We start from the raw sequence: 14,038 nt of genomic DNA on the forward strand, positions 1-14,038 counted from the left end.
TTCCATTACATTCATATAGCACAGCTTGTTTAGCCATTCCCCAATTGACGGGCATCCACTTGATTTCCAATTCTTTGCTACCACAAAAAGGGGAGCTATAAATATTTTTGTAAATACGGGTCCCTTTCCTACTACTGTGATCTCTTTGGGATACAGCCCTAGAAGTGGTATTGCTGGGTCAAGGTTATGCACTTTTTTTTTAAAGGTGTTTTATTTATTTTTAGTTTACCACACACGGTTCTACATAGTTTTGAGTTCCAATTTTTCTCCCCTCCCTCCCCCCTCCCTCCCCAAGACGGCATGAAGTCTCATATAACTGTCATGTATAACTTCGCATTGAATTAATTTATGCTCTAGTCAAGTCGTGGAGAAGAATTTTGACCAATGGAATGAATCATGAGAAAGAAGAAACAGAACCAAAAAAAAAAAAAACAAAACAAACAAAAAAAAACCCCAAAAACAAAAACAAAAGAGAAGCAGAAAAGGCGAGCATGTAGTGTGCCTCAGTCTGTATTCAAACTTCGCAGTTCTTTCTCTGAATGAAGATAGCATTCTCCATCGTGAGTCCCCTGGAGTTGTCCTTGCCCCTTTAGGTTGCTGAAAGAAGCGCAGTATGTCAGGGTTGGTCCTCACGGAATCCACATATCTGTGGCTGTGCACAACGTTCTCCTGGCTCTGCTCCGCTCACTCAGCATTATGTCGTGTGGGTTTTTCCAGGTTGTTATGAAGTCTGCATCATCCCCATTTCTTATGACACAATAGTATTCCATCACCTTCATATACCACAGCTTGTTCAGCCATTCCCCAATTGATGGGCATCCCTTTGCTTTCCAATTCTTGGCTACCACAAAGAGAGCTGCTATAAATATTCTTGTACATATGGGTCCTTTTCCCGCTTGCATGATTTCTTTGGGATACAACCCTAGAAGTGGTATTACTGGGTCAAAGGGTATGAACATTTCTATAGCCCTTTGGGCATAGTTCCACACCGCCCTCCAAAATGGCTGGATCAGCTCACAACTCCACCAGCAATGCAACAATGTTCCAATTTCCCCACATCCTTTCCAGCATTTATCATTCTCCTGATTTGTTATTTTAGCCAATCTGACAGGAGAGATGTGGTATCTAAGAGTTGTTTTGATTTGCATTTCTCTAATCAGCAGCGATCCAGAGCATTTTTTCATATGCCTGTAGATAGCTTTAATTTCTTCCTCTGAAAACTGCCTGTTCATATCCTTTGACCATTTCTCAATTGGGGAATGGCTTGTATTCCTATATATTTGGCTTAGCTCCCTGTATATTTTAGAGATGAGGCCTTTATCAGAGATACTAGTTGCAAAGATTTTCTCCCAATTTTCTGCTTCCCTCCTAATTCTTGTTGCATTGGCTTTTTTTGTACAAAAACATTTCAATTTGACATAATCAAAATTATCCATTTTGCATTTTGTAATGCTCTCTATCTCTTGTTGGGTCATGAATTCTTTACTTTTCCACAAATCTGATAAGTAAACTATTCCTTGCTTTCCCAAATTATTTAGAGTATCAACTTTTACTCCTAAATCATGAACCCATTTTGACTTTATTTTGGTATATGGTGTAAGATATTGGTCTATGCCCAGTTTTTTTCCCTACCATTTTCCAATTTTCCCAACAGTTTTTGTGAAATAGTGAATTATTAGCCCAGAAACTGGCTTCTTTGGGTTTATCAAAGAGTAGATTGCTAAACTTGTTGATTTCACCTACTTGTGTACCTATCCTATTCCACTGATCCACACCCCTGTTTCTTAACCAGTACCAGGCAGTTTTGATGACTGCTGCTGTGTAGTACAGTTTAATATCTGGTGTGGCTAAACCACCATCTCTAGCATGTCTTTTCATTAATATCCTAGATACTCTAGACCTCTTGTTTTTCCAAATGAATTTTGTTATTATTTTGTCCAGCTCGGTAAAAAAATTTTTTGGTAGTTCGATTGGTATGGCACTGAATAGATAGATTAATTTAGGTAGAATTGTCATTTTTATTATATTAGCTCGGCCTAACCATGAGCAAGTGATCTTTCTCCATTTATTTAGATCTGATTTTATTCGCGTGAAAAGTGTTTCATAGTTATGTTCATATAGGCCCTGGGTTTGTCTTGGCAAATAGACTCCCAAATATTTTATAGTGCCTTCAGTAACTTTGAATGGAATTTCTCTTTCTATCTCTTGCTGTTGGGCTTTGTCAGTAATGTATAGGAATGCTGAGGATTTATGTGGGTTTATTTTATATCCTGCAACTTTGCTAAAGTTGTTTATTATTTCAAGTAGTTTTTTACTTGATTCTCTAGGATTCTCTAGATAAATCATCATATCATCTGCAAACAGTGATAATTTAGTTTCTTCTTTTCCTATTCTAATTCCTTCAATTTCTTTTTCTTCTCTTATTGCTACAGCTAATGTTTCTAGAACCAAATTGAATAATAGGGGTGATAATGGACATCCTTGTTTCACCCCTGATCTTATTGGGAATGCATCTAGTTTATCCCCATTACAAATAATGCTTGTTGATGGTTTTAGGTAGATGCTATTTATAATTTTGAGGAAGGTTCCCCTTATTCCTATGCTTTCTAGTGTTTTTAATAGGAATGGGTGTTGTACTTTGTCAAAGGCTTTTTCTGCGTCTATTGAGATGATCATATGGTTTCTGCTAGTTTTGTTGTTGATATGGTCAATTATGCTAATAGTTTTCCTAATATTGAACCAGCCTTGCATTCCTGGAATAAATCCTACCTGGTCATGGTGTATTATTCTCGTAATGAGTTGCTGCAATCTTTTTGCTAATATTTTATTTAAAATTTTTGCATCAATATTCATTAGAGAAATTGGTCTATAATTTTCTTTCTCTGTTTTAACTCTACCTGGTTTGGGTATTAGTACCATATTTGTGTCATAAAAAGAATTTGGTAGGACTCCTTCTTCACCTATTTTCCCAAATAGTCTACAAAGTATTGGAATTAGTTGTTCTTTAAATGTTTGATAGAATTCACATGTAAAACCATCTGGCCCTGGAGATTTTTTCCTAGGGAGTTCGTTGATGGCCTGCTCAATTTCTTTTTCTGATATGGGGTCATTAAGAAATTTCACTTCCTTCTCTGTTAGTCTGGGCAGTTTATGTTTTTGTAGATATTCATCCATATCTCTAAGGTTGTCAAATTTACGGGCATACAGTTGGGCAAAATAATTCCTAATTATTGTTTTGATTTCCTCTTCATTAGAGGTGACCTCACCCTTTTCGTTTTTGATACTGGTAATTTGATTTTCTTCTTTCTTTTTTTTAATCAAATTGGCCAAAGGTTTGTCAATTTTATTGGTTTTTTCATAAAACCAGCTCTTTGTTTTATTTATTAATTCAATAGTTTTCTTGGTTTCAATTTTATTAATCTCTCCTTTGATTTTCAGTATTTCTAATTTGGTATTTAATTGGGGGTTTTCAATTTGCTCTTTTTCTAGCTTTTTCAGCTGTCTGCCCAGATCATTGATCTCCTTTTTCACTATTTTATTCATGTAGGCATTTAGAGATATAAAACTTCCCCTAAGAACTGCTTTTGCTGCATCCCATAAGTTTTGGTATGTTGTTTCATTATTGTCATTCTCTTGAATGAAATTATTAATTGTTTCTCTGATTTGATCTTTGGCCCACTCACTCTTTAGAATTAAATTATTTAGTTTCCAATTAGTTTTTAGCTTATTTTTCCATGGTACTTTATTAAAAATGATTCTTATTGCATCATGATCTGAAAAGGATGCATTGACTACTTCTGCTTTTCTGCACTGGATTGTGAGGTTTTTATGCCCTAGTACATGGTCAATTTTTGAGTATGTGCCATGTACTTTTAAGAAGAAAGTATATTCCTTTTTATCCCCGTTCAGTTTTCTCCAGAGGTCTATCATATGTGCCTTTTCTAAAATTCTGTTTACCTCCTTAACTTTTTTCTTATTTATTTTGAGGTTAGATTTATCAAGTTCAGAAAGGGGGAGGTTGAGGTCTCCCAATATTATAGTTTTGCTGTCTATTTCTTCCTGTAACTCCCTTAACCTCTCCTCTAAGAATTTGTATGCCTTACCACTTGGTGCATATATGTTAAGCAATGATATTGCTTCATTGTTTATGGTGCCTTTTAGCAGGATATAATGTCCTTCCTTATCTCTTTTAATTAGATCTATCTTTACTTTTGCTTTGTCTGAGATTAGGATTGCTACACCTGCTTTTTTTACTTTAGCTGAGGCACAATATATTTTACTCCAGCCTTTTACCTTAACCCTATGTGTATCCCCCTGTTTCAGATGCGTTTCTTGTAAACAGCATATTGTAGGATTATGGTTTTTAATCCATTCTGCTATCTGCTTCTGTTTTGGGAGAATGTTCATCCCCTGCACGTTCAGGGTTATGATTTCTATCTGTGTCTTTTTCTCCATCCTAATTCCCCCTGTTTATGCTTTTATTTCTCCCTTTCCCCTTCTCCTCCCCAACAAAGTTTTGCTTTTGACCGCCGCTTTCCTCAGTAAACCCTCCCTCTTTATTCCCCTCCCTTATCTTACCGTTACCCACTTGCTACTTCTCCTCTTCCTTCTGCCCTCCCCCCTCCCTTTTTCCCCCCTTTCCCTCCCACTTCCCATAGGACAAGTTAGATTTCTAAACTTATCAGAGTATGTTATTCCCTTCTTGAACTAGATCAGATGACAGTAAAGCTCAAATACTGCTCTTCTCCCTCCCTTCTTTCCCTCTACTATAATATGTTTTTTTGCCACTTCCTTTGGTGTAATTTACCCTTTTCTACAACCTCCTTACCACTTCCCTCATAGCCCTCCCTTTATATCTCTTATTTATATTTTATATCTTTACATCAGTTAATTTATACAGGCATTCACAACCTATGTATATCCCTTTCATTTGTCACAATAGTTGTACCATTCACAAGAATGACTTATATATGTATATGTATATATATATATATGTATATATATATATATATACATAAAAAACATACATAAGGTGATATAATCCCACATAAAGATGTAAACAACCTAACCTTATTGGTTAATGAAGTTTGTGGGGTTTTTCCCCCTGGTTACCTTTTTATGTCTCTCTTAAGGTTTGTATTTGGAGATCAAATTTTCCATTGAGTTCTGGCTTTTTCATCAGGAAGGTCTGGAATTCCCCTATTTCATTGAATGTCCATCGCCTTGCCTGGAAAATTATGCTTAGTTTTGCTGGGTAGTTGATCCTTGGTTGTAGTCCCAGCTCCTTTGCCCTTCGGAATATCATATTCCAATTTCTCCTGTCTTTTAATGTGGAAGCTGAGAGATCCTGCGTGATCCTGACTGTAGTTCCACGATATTTGAATTGCTTCTTTTGGCTGCTTGCAGTATTTTCTCCTTGAGTTTATAGCTCTGAAATTTGGCTATAATATTTCTTGGTGTTTTCAGTTTGGGATCTCTTTCAGGGGGTGATCGGTGAATTCTTTCAATGACTATTTTGCCCTCTGGTTCTAGGACCTCTGGGCAGTTGTCTTTGATAATTTCTTCGAAGATACTGTCAAGGCTCCTTTTTTCATCGTGAATTTCCGGTAGACCAATAACTCTCAAATTGTCTCTCCTGGATCTATTTTCCAGGTCAGTAGTTTTGCCAATCAGATATTTCACATTTTTTTCTATTTTTTCATTCTTTACATTTTGTTTTATTACTTCTTGATGCCTCATAGATTCATTAGCTTCTACTTGCTCAAGTCTAATTTTAAATGAGTTAGTGTTTACATTTTGCTTTTGAGCCTCCATTTTCAATTGGTTGATTTCACCTCTCAGGGTGTCCTTTTCTCTCTCTAGATTCTGAATCTCCATAGCCATTTCGCCAATCTTATTCTTTAGGGACTTTTCCATTTTTTCCATGTTTTCTTTTACCTCCCTAATTTGGTTTTTAAAATCCTCTTTTAGCTCTTCCAGCAGTGCTTTTTGGGCTGGAGACCAGATCATATTAGCCTTTGAGGTATCTGATGTATCTACCGTGTCATTGCTATCTTCTTCTATGTCGATATTTTGATCCTGCCTGTCTCCATAAAAAGAATCTATTGTCCTCGGTTTTTTTGTGTTCTTCTTCATGTTGGTTTGCCTTTTGCTGGCTTTACAACGAATTTCTATCTGTGGATCTCAGGGCTTTCTGTCCCCCAGTTGTGAGTCTAGAATTATAACCTTCAGTTTCCTGAGGTGTGGGGGAGGGGTCTGGCTCCCTGGCGTCTCACTCCCTGTGGGTGCTCTCCAGCACTTGCTTTTCAGCAATGGTCTCAGCTGTTTGTTGTTTGAGCTGATGACTGGCGCTTCCCCTGGGGGAGCAAGATTACGTCTGGGCTCCTGGCTTGGCCCCCTGCCGACTCTTCCCCTCTGGGACTAATGAGCTTCTAGTATTTGTCCTGTGAAGCCCCGCTACTCTCTCCTCTGTTTCAGTTCTCTTTTTTTTTTCCCGAGGAATTCTCTGGGTGAGGGGGGGAGGGGTTAGAGGCGGTTACCTGGCCATTGAGTCTTCCGGAAGTTCAAGAAGCCGAGTTCCTGGGTTTTGCAAGCGTCAGGGCTGGGTATTTTCTCGGCTGGTGGCGTTGCGCTGCCTCTCATCGCTCCCAGAGACTGCCGTCCTGTGTTGGGAGGCCTGGGGATCTCTGCCGGTTTCGGGCGCCCAGCTTTCTCCCAGCCCGTCTCCCACGTGGATTTCCCGGCCAGCCGCTTCCGCCTTAGTCTGGTGCAGCTCTGCACCGAGCACTCTCCGAGCCTGCAGGTTCGTTCCTCCGGCCTTTCAAACTCTCCCGGCTCGGAAATTTGCCCCACGCAGACTGCTCGCGGTTTCTGACTCTCTCAAATCTGCTCAAATTCACTTTTTTATGGGAATCTGACAGACCTTGTGAGAGAGCTCCGGTAAGAAGCTGCCTTCATGCGGCCATCTTGGCTCCGCCCCCCGTTATGCACTTTTTTACAGCCCTTTGGGCATAGTTCCAAATTTCTCTCCAGAATGACTGGATCCATTCACAACTCCACCAACAATGTAACAGTGTTCCAATTTTCCTACATCCTCTCCAGCATTTATCATTTTCCTGTTTTGTCATGTTAGCTAATCTGACAGGACAGATGTTTACCTTTTGTCTTTATATCCAAGGTTTATTACAGCACTTGCACATAGTAAATCCTTAATAAATACTTAATCACTTTTTAAAAAATTCATGCTGCATAAATGGTCGAAGGATACGAACAGGCAGTTTTCAGAGAAAGAAATTAAAGATATCTATAGTCATATGAAAAATTGCTCCAAATCTCTATTGATTAGAGAAATGCAAATCAAAACAACTCTTAGGTACCACATCCCTCCTGATAGATTGTCCAGGGCTATATCCCAAAGAGATCATACAAAGGGGAAAAGGACCCATATGTACAAAAATATTTATAGCAGCTCTTTTTGTGGTGGCAAAGAATTGGAAATCAAGTGGATGCCCATCAATTGGGGAATGGCTAAACAAACTGTGGTATACGAATGTAATGGAATACTATTGTGCTATAAGAAATGAGGAGCGATAAAAAAAAGAGAAATGAGGAGCAGATGGACTTCATAAAGACTCATGTTGGAAAAGGCTATCTACAACCAGAGAAAGAACTACAGAGTCTGAATGCAGATTGAAGCAAACTATTTGCTCTCTCTTTTTTTAAATTTAATTTTATTTGATTCTTGGTTTGGTTTCATCTTTCTCATGGTTCATTTCATTGGTTACAATTCTTCTTTACAACTTGATTATTGGGAAAATAAGTTTAACGTGAAGGTATATGTAGAACCTATATCCGATCACATGCCATCTTGAAGGTGGGGGAAGAGAGGGAGGGAGAAAATTTGGAACTCAAAAACTTGTGGAACTGAGTGTTGTAAACTAAAATAATAATAATAATTAATTAACTTTAAAAAAATTCATGCTGTGCACAAAGGGTAAAAGAGGAAACCAAGTATCTGATATACAAAGATTGGAAATACAGCACTCCCTCCCAAAAGTGACGTCTGGTATTGGTTGAGGGCACATAACATCTAGGGATAAGTGTTGGAGATCATTTGATACTGATTACTGAATAGAATCAGGCAACTGGTGAGCAGGAATCTCTGCTGATTAAAGCTTTAAAAATCAATCAACTGACCAAAAAGTGACAGATGAGCCAAGTATAGCCAAACTGTCCTTGTTATTATAATAACCCTTCTCCCCTAATTTGTACATAAATTTGTCCTGATGGATTGGGTCCCCAGAGGACAGCTGCTACCTGAGGTTCTAGGGATAAGCCTAGAATAGTAGATGGCTACTTCTACTACTCCAGCTTGCAAGACCCTACCAGTGCCCCTCCCATGAACAATCAGCCAGTAGACTCAATAAGCTCTCACAAAAGGCATTTGCTCAAATGGCAGAGCAAGAACAATAGTTAAAAAAACACTGTGGTACCTCAGCAAGGTCAATTCACAACTCCTAGTAGAGCAGGACTTCTCCTAGAATTCTCAAGCTGGATTCTCAGGGTCTAGTCCTTCTTACAACCCAACTCTGGCTTGCAAAAGATCACAATCCTTGAAGCCGCTCTCTCCCTCAGGTGACTTACCTCTGTATCTTTGTTACTTTAGAGTACGTGTCCCTACTCCTTCCTGGATGTAGTGTCTCCTGCTCATCCAATAGCTCCCCATTAGAGCTAGAGGAGAAAAGGAAGGGTGAGGAAGGAAATTCCTTCCTCTTCTCTTCAGGGGTATCCTTTGCAGGAACTTCCCAGTTTCTAATCTCTTCCATTTGGAGGCAGCTAGATGGCACAATGGATAAAACATTGGGCCTGAAGTCAGGAAGACCTGAGTCAGAATCCAGCCTCAGACTCTTACTAGTTGTGTGACCCTGGGCAAGTCACTTCATCTGTCTGTCTCATTCACTCTACTGTAGAAGGGGTATAACAATAGCATCTGCTTCATAGGGTGGTTGTGAGGCTCAAATGAGGCAACATCTATAAAAGTATTTAGTAAAGTCCCTGGTATGTGTTTGTTGTTGATTGGTTGTGTCCAACTCTCTATAACCCCATTTGGGGTTTTCTTGGCAAAGACACTGTAATGGTTTGTCATTTCCTTCTCCAGCTCATCTTATAGGTGAGGAAACTGAGGCAAACAGGGTTAAGTGACTTGTCTGGGGTCACTCTATGCACTGTGCTACCTAGCTGCCCTCTGGTACATGTTAGGTGTTTAATAAATGTCTTAGGTTCCCCCTTCCCTATTGAAAAGACATTAAATGGGGCAATCCATTGGCAGGGGAAAACAGGAAATTTTCAAACTGCTGAAATTCATTCAAGGCTTAGCTATTTAAAGTCCTAATCAGAGAGGCATTTGCATCTCACATGAGATCAGGGATACATCCTTTACAGTTAAACTTATTAATACATTCTGGACCATCTATGACAACAGTAGTTGAGGTAAGGAGGAAAATCTTTTCCCTTATAATAAAAAGATCTAGGCAAATTAAAACAACTCTGAGGTGCCACCTTATGCCTATCGGATTGGCTAATATGACAAAAAAGGAAAAGAACAAATGTTGGAGAGGATGGGAGAAAATTGGGACACTAAAAATACCCAGGGATGCTGTCTCTCTGAAGGGACTGTATTGGAGGAAGGGCTTCATAAGTCAGAAAGTTCTATGTTAGTGGAGCTACTAGTAATTGGTTTGGGGCACCATATTGTAAGAGGGACGTTGAAAGACAGAGGCAAGCCAGGGGAGGACAACAGGATGGTGAGAGGAGGAAGATCATTAAAGAACAAGGGAGAAAGAGATGTTTTAACAATCCGGCTAGCAGCTTCTGTGGGGCCCAGAAAGCTGCCGGCACGCCAGGAAAGCACAGGTTCTTTTTATCTGCTTAAACAAGGAAAGCATGGTGAAGGGGTTGACCAGCTTACTTTAATCCAGCATTCAGTTAGTTCAGGGGAGCATACAGACAAGCATCAACAGACAGACCAAATACAGATTCATTCACTTACTTCAAGGGAAAAATCCAGCACCCTGAAGTTCAGAACATTCATTTAGTTCGGGGGAAAAAGCCAGCACCCTGAACTTCAGAACTAAATACAAACAAATTATAAATATCAACAGACAGACCCAATACAATTCATAGTTACCAACATCTAGGTTCAGCCCAAGAGCTCGGGCTGGCCCAGAGTCATGCTTCCCACCGCTGCCGCGCCAACCGGAAAAGGAAAAAGGGATCTTCAAGCTGTCTTCTCCCTTCTTATAGAGTTTTTGACATCATCAAGCGCCGCCTGAATGACCAAGGCCAATTGGTTCTTGAGTTGGCCCCTTCCCCTAGGTTAACACCCAATAGGGCGTGGCTCTGGAGTCAACACCTCCCCTCAGCCAGCCCCATGAATCATCACACAGGAAGTTCTCTGCTCCCAGGCATGGTCTCTGGGCTTCCTGCCCTGGAAGAGAAGCCACAGACCCAGCACCCAGCAAGGCTCAATGAGATAAACTGAGTCACTCAAAGAAAACAAAGGCCACTCTGGCCACAAGAGACTAAAAGAAACTGGTCTTGGAGTGCAAACTGGGGGAAAGAGATACCTGAGTGTCTTTTTCTCATGTTTGTAGGTTGTCGTGGAAAACAGAAATTGGTCCCAAAAGAGCAGAAGGTAGATCATTTCGGGGAAAGTACAGAGAAGTAGATTTAAATTCAATGGAAGAAAAAAGACTTCCTTTTTTTTTGGCAGGGCAATTGGGGTTAAGTGACTTGCCCAGTGTCACACAGCTGGTAAATGTGTCAAGTGTCTGAGGCCAGATTTGAACTCAGGTCCTCCTGACTCCAGGGACGGTGCTCTACTCACTGTACCACCTAGCTGCCCCAGAAAAAGAGTTCTTAATAATAAGATAATCAAAAATGTAATAGTCAAAAAATCTTAACAACATCTTAATGTTAAAAACATCTTATAATACTGGCTTAAAATGGAATGTTGTTTGGGAAGTAGAAAATTTCCTATCATTTCAAGTCTTCATACAAATGCTGGATAACTACTTCTCAGGTTTATTATAAAGGAGATTCTTGCTCAAGAGCAGATTGGATTAGAATTCCTCCTAAGTCCATCTAGTTTCAGGATTCTAAGGCTAAAGTATTTTCTGGTTTTACACACACACACACACACACACACACACACACACACACACACACTTCATCACAAAGTCCTTAGTGAAGTATGTGAGTTTTATCTATTGGGGGTGGGGTGAAAAACTTGTCCCTGATCAATTAACCCCTCTCCTTCAGCCCAGTTAATGAAATTATAGAAGGTATTGTTGATAAAAGTGGCTAAGTCTTATTATATCTTTATGACGCATCAAATTGTATTTGATAGAATCAGAGAACACCTAGCTATTGGCAGATAAAAGATATACCACGTCACTGGTGACCTTTACAAAATGGACCATGCTCTTTAAGGCAGGAGTTATTAACTTTTGTGCATGTGTATCCTAGACCCCTTTGATATTCTGGTAAAGCCAATAGACCCCTTCTTAAATAGTATTTTTAAATAAATAAAATATACAGGATCACAAAAGAAACCAATTATACTGGAAAATAGCTATCAAACTATTTTTTAAAAAGAAATTCACAGATCATAGGTTAAGAACTCTTTCTCTAGGGATATACAGACAGGCAGTTGTGTCAGGAGGCAACACCAAGGAAGGGCATGGGAGAAGTAAATTTGTCCTAGTAGTTAGTGGTTGAACAAAGAGGAGCAGGCCCAGGAAGCTCAGTTGAGTGCCCTGCCTAATAGAGAAGCTGTAACCAGGTGGGACACTCGGTGTGTGGGCATGGTTAGGGGGTAAGGAGAAGAGGCCAACTGGAGAGGGGAGCAAGGTGAAAACAACCTGGGAAGTAATAGAATATGAGAGCCTTTTGGTACCAGAGTTGAGAGCTGCCTCTGTCACATGCTCCATACACAGCTGTCTCACAACCACCTTATTTTAAAATTGTGCCCAATATTTCTACTGATAATGTGTGTATTTGTGAGTCTGCCTCAGGTTTATGAGGGGAATTTACTGTTCTTACTATGCCCTTCTAGTAAATGCCTTCACTTTGAGGTATTTTTTCCCCTACTGACTAATGATTCCAGGCAAGAGCATCAAGTGAACGTTTTAGAAGTAAGGACTCCCTAAGGACGTTTTGAGCCTGAGGAGGTAGTTACTCCTTGAAGGGGACTGAATCAAAAGGTTGAATGGGTTCTTCCCCTCCCTGATTGATTTTTTTTAACTAGGTAAAGAAGCCATTCTCTGCCTTAGCAAAGAGCCTAGCCTTAATCATTGAATGGGTGTTACCTCAGTCAAACTGAGACCTCTTAAAGACCTTAGCTTAAAGAGGCCAAGGTTTCCCACTGCATCCAGGGCCATCTCCAGTGATCCTGATCTATATCTGGCCACTGGACCCACATGACTCTGGAGGAGAAAGTGAGGTTGGTAACTCTGCACAGCCCTGCCTCACTGAAATCCAATTTGTTTGCAAATCATGGCATCATCTTCCGATGTCATGGTCCTTTTTGAGAACAAAGGACAAACAACAACAACAGAATGGGAATGGTAGGGAATGTTCCAGAGGAAGGGCTACATTTATACTCTAAAACTTTAAACTCTGAGAGTTAATTAACCATTTCTTTTTTTCAAAGATATGCAGAGAGAAATTATTTAATTCTTTGTATTTGAATCCTCAGAACCTAGCACAGTGAATGGCATGTAGTAGGTGATTAATAAATGTTTGTTGATCAATTGAAAAATCTCTCTTGGTTCAACTTATTTGGGTATTTGGAACATCTGTGAATTTTGGATTTGCATCCCAAACTGGCCCAGAATAAGTCCCTGAGACAGAAATCCTTATTCCTCCATGACACTTCATCATGGGATTCAATCACCAAAGACATTTCCCACCACTGTCCCACAGGAAATGAGAGGCATCACACACAGAAATGCTAAGATTTTGCTTTATGCATCCCCCACCTGGTCCCAGATGGGCAATTAGCAAAGGGCAGAGAGGCAGCTCCTGACCCTGCTTGGGGCAAGTATGGAGACCAGAAGGGTATAGCTGGCCCTGATTCTCTTCCACCTCATAAAGGCTGCTCTAGGTACAAGCATGATAACTTTGGCGGTGGGATGGTATCTCTGCTTCCTTGGAAATCCACCATGGACTTTCTGCAAAATACACAAACACAGCTTGTCAGAAAATCCTCAACTAATTATTAAAAGTTTCGTTAATTATCTAATAGTAGTAGTGTTATATTAACTATTTCTTTTTTTCTTCAGTTATCTATGGTTTTCAGATTATACATCTTTTTAAACGATCTGTACCTTGTTTCTCCTAGTTCTCACTCCTTTATTTTTTTCTTCCCATTATCTGTACTGTTTGACCTTTACGGAACATGTTTAATTGACCATGGATTTCAAAGATCTTTTTTTTTGTAATTTTTGTGGGTATTTTGGAAGATCTCTGGATTTTGAATTATCTGAGGATGGCAGAGTGACCCATGGTTGTCTCAGATCATCAGAGACCACTTGACCAAAGGTGTCACCACTGCCTTGAATGAACAGATCTGTGCTTGGGCATAAGATGCCCAAACCTGGGATTCTCCTTGAAGAAGTGGAAAGAAAGTCTAGCCTGGGCTCACAGTGGCCGATAGTTACCTGGTGACTGTATACGTCTTTCCCCTCACACTCAGCTCCCGTGTGTCTTCAACTGTGCTTGGCCCAGCAGGATCCCATTGCAAGTCCTGGTAAAACTGACCTGAGAAGCAAGAGGATGGGGGATATGTTAGAGGAAGAGGGACAGAGAATTGGAGACACACAAAGAGAGAGACAGACACAAGCAGAAATGAGAAGAAACCAAGAAGGAAAAACATCAAGATGGTCAGAGACAGAAAAATAAACAGAGAGAAAGACAGCAAGAGGGAGCTAGAGAAGGGGAAAGAGAGACAGAGAGAAAGGCAGAGAGAATAAGGGAA

General features: G+C 39.9%; 1 protein-coding gene across 1 annotated transcript in view; it reads right to left on the minus strand.

Annotated features, from left to right (window-relative positions):
- Positions 1-13,010: 13,010 nt before the first annotated feature.
- LOC118831376 (inter-alpha-trypsin inhibitor heavy chain H4-like) overlaps positions 13,011-14,038 on the minus strand; it is a 33,063-nt gene continuing 32,035 nt past the window's right edge. The window contains exons 20-21 of the mRNA XM_036738697.1: positions 13,722-13,821; positions 13,011-13,232 (exon numbers count right to left, since the gene is read on the minus strand). Coding sequence (XP_036594592.1) covers positions 13,148-13,232; positions 13,722-13,821 — 185 coding nt within the window. The 3' untranslated portion in view covers positions 13,011-13,147. The remainder of the gene's footprint in view (positions 13,233-13,721; positions 13,822-14,038) is intronic.

This window comes from Trichosurus vulpecula, chromosome 9 (assembly GCF_011100635.1).
Source record: "Trichosurus vulpecula isolate mTriVul1 chromosome 9, mTriVul1.pri, whole genome shotgun sequence".
Lineage (NCBI taxonomy): Eukaryota > Metazoa > Chordata > Mammalia > Diprotodontia > Phalangeridae > Trichosurus > Trichosurus vulpecula.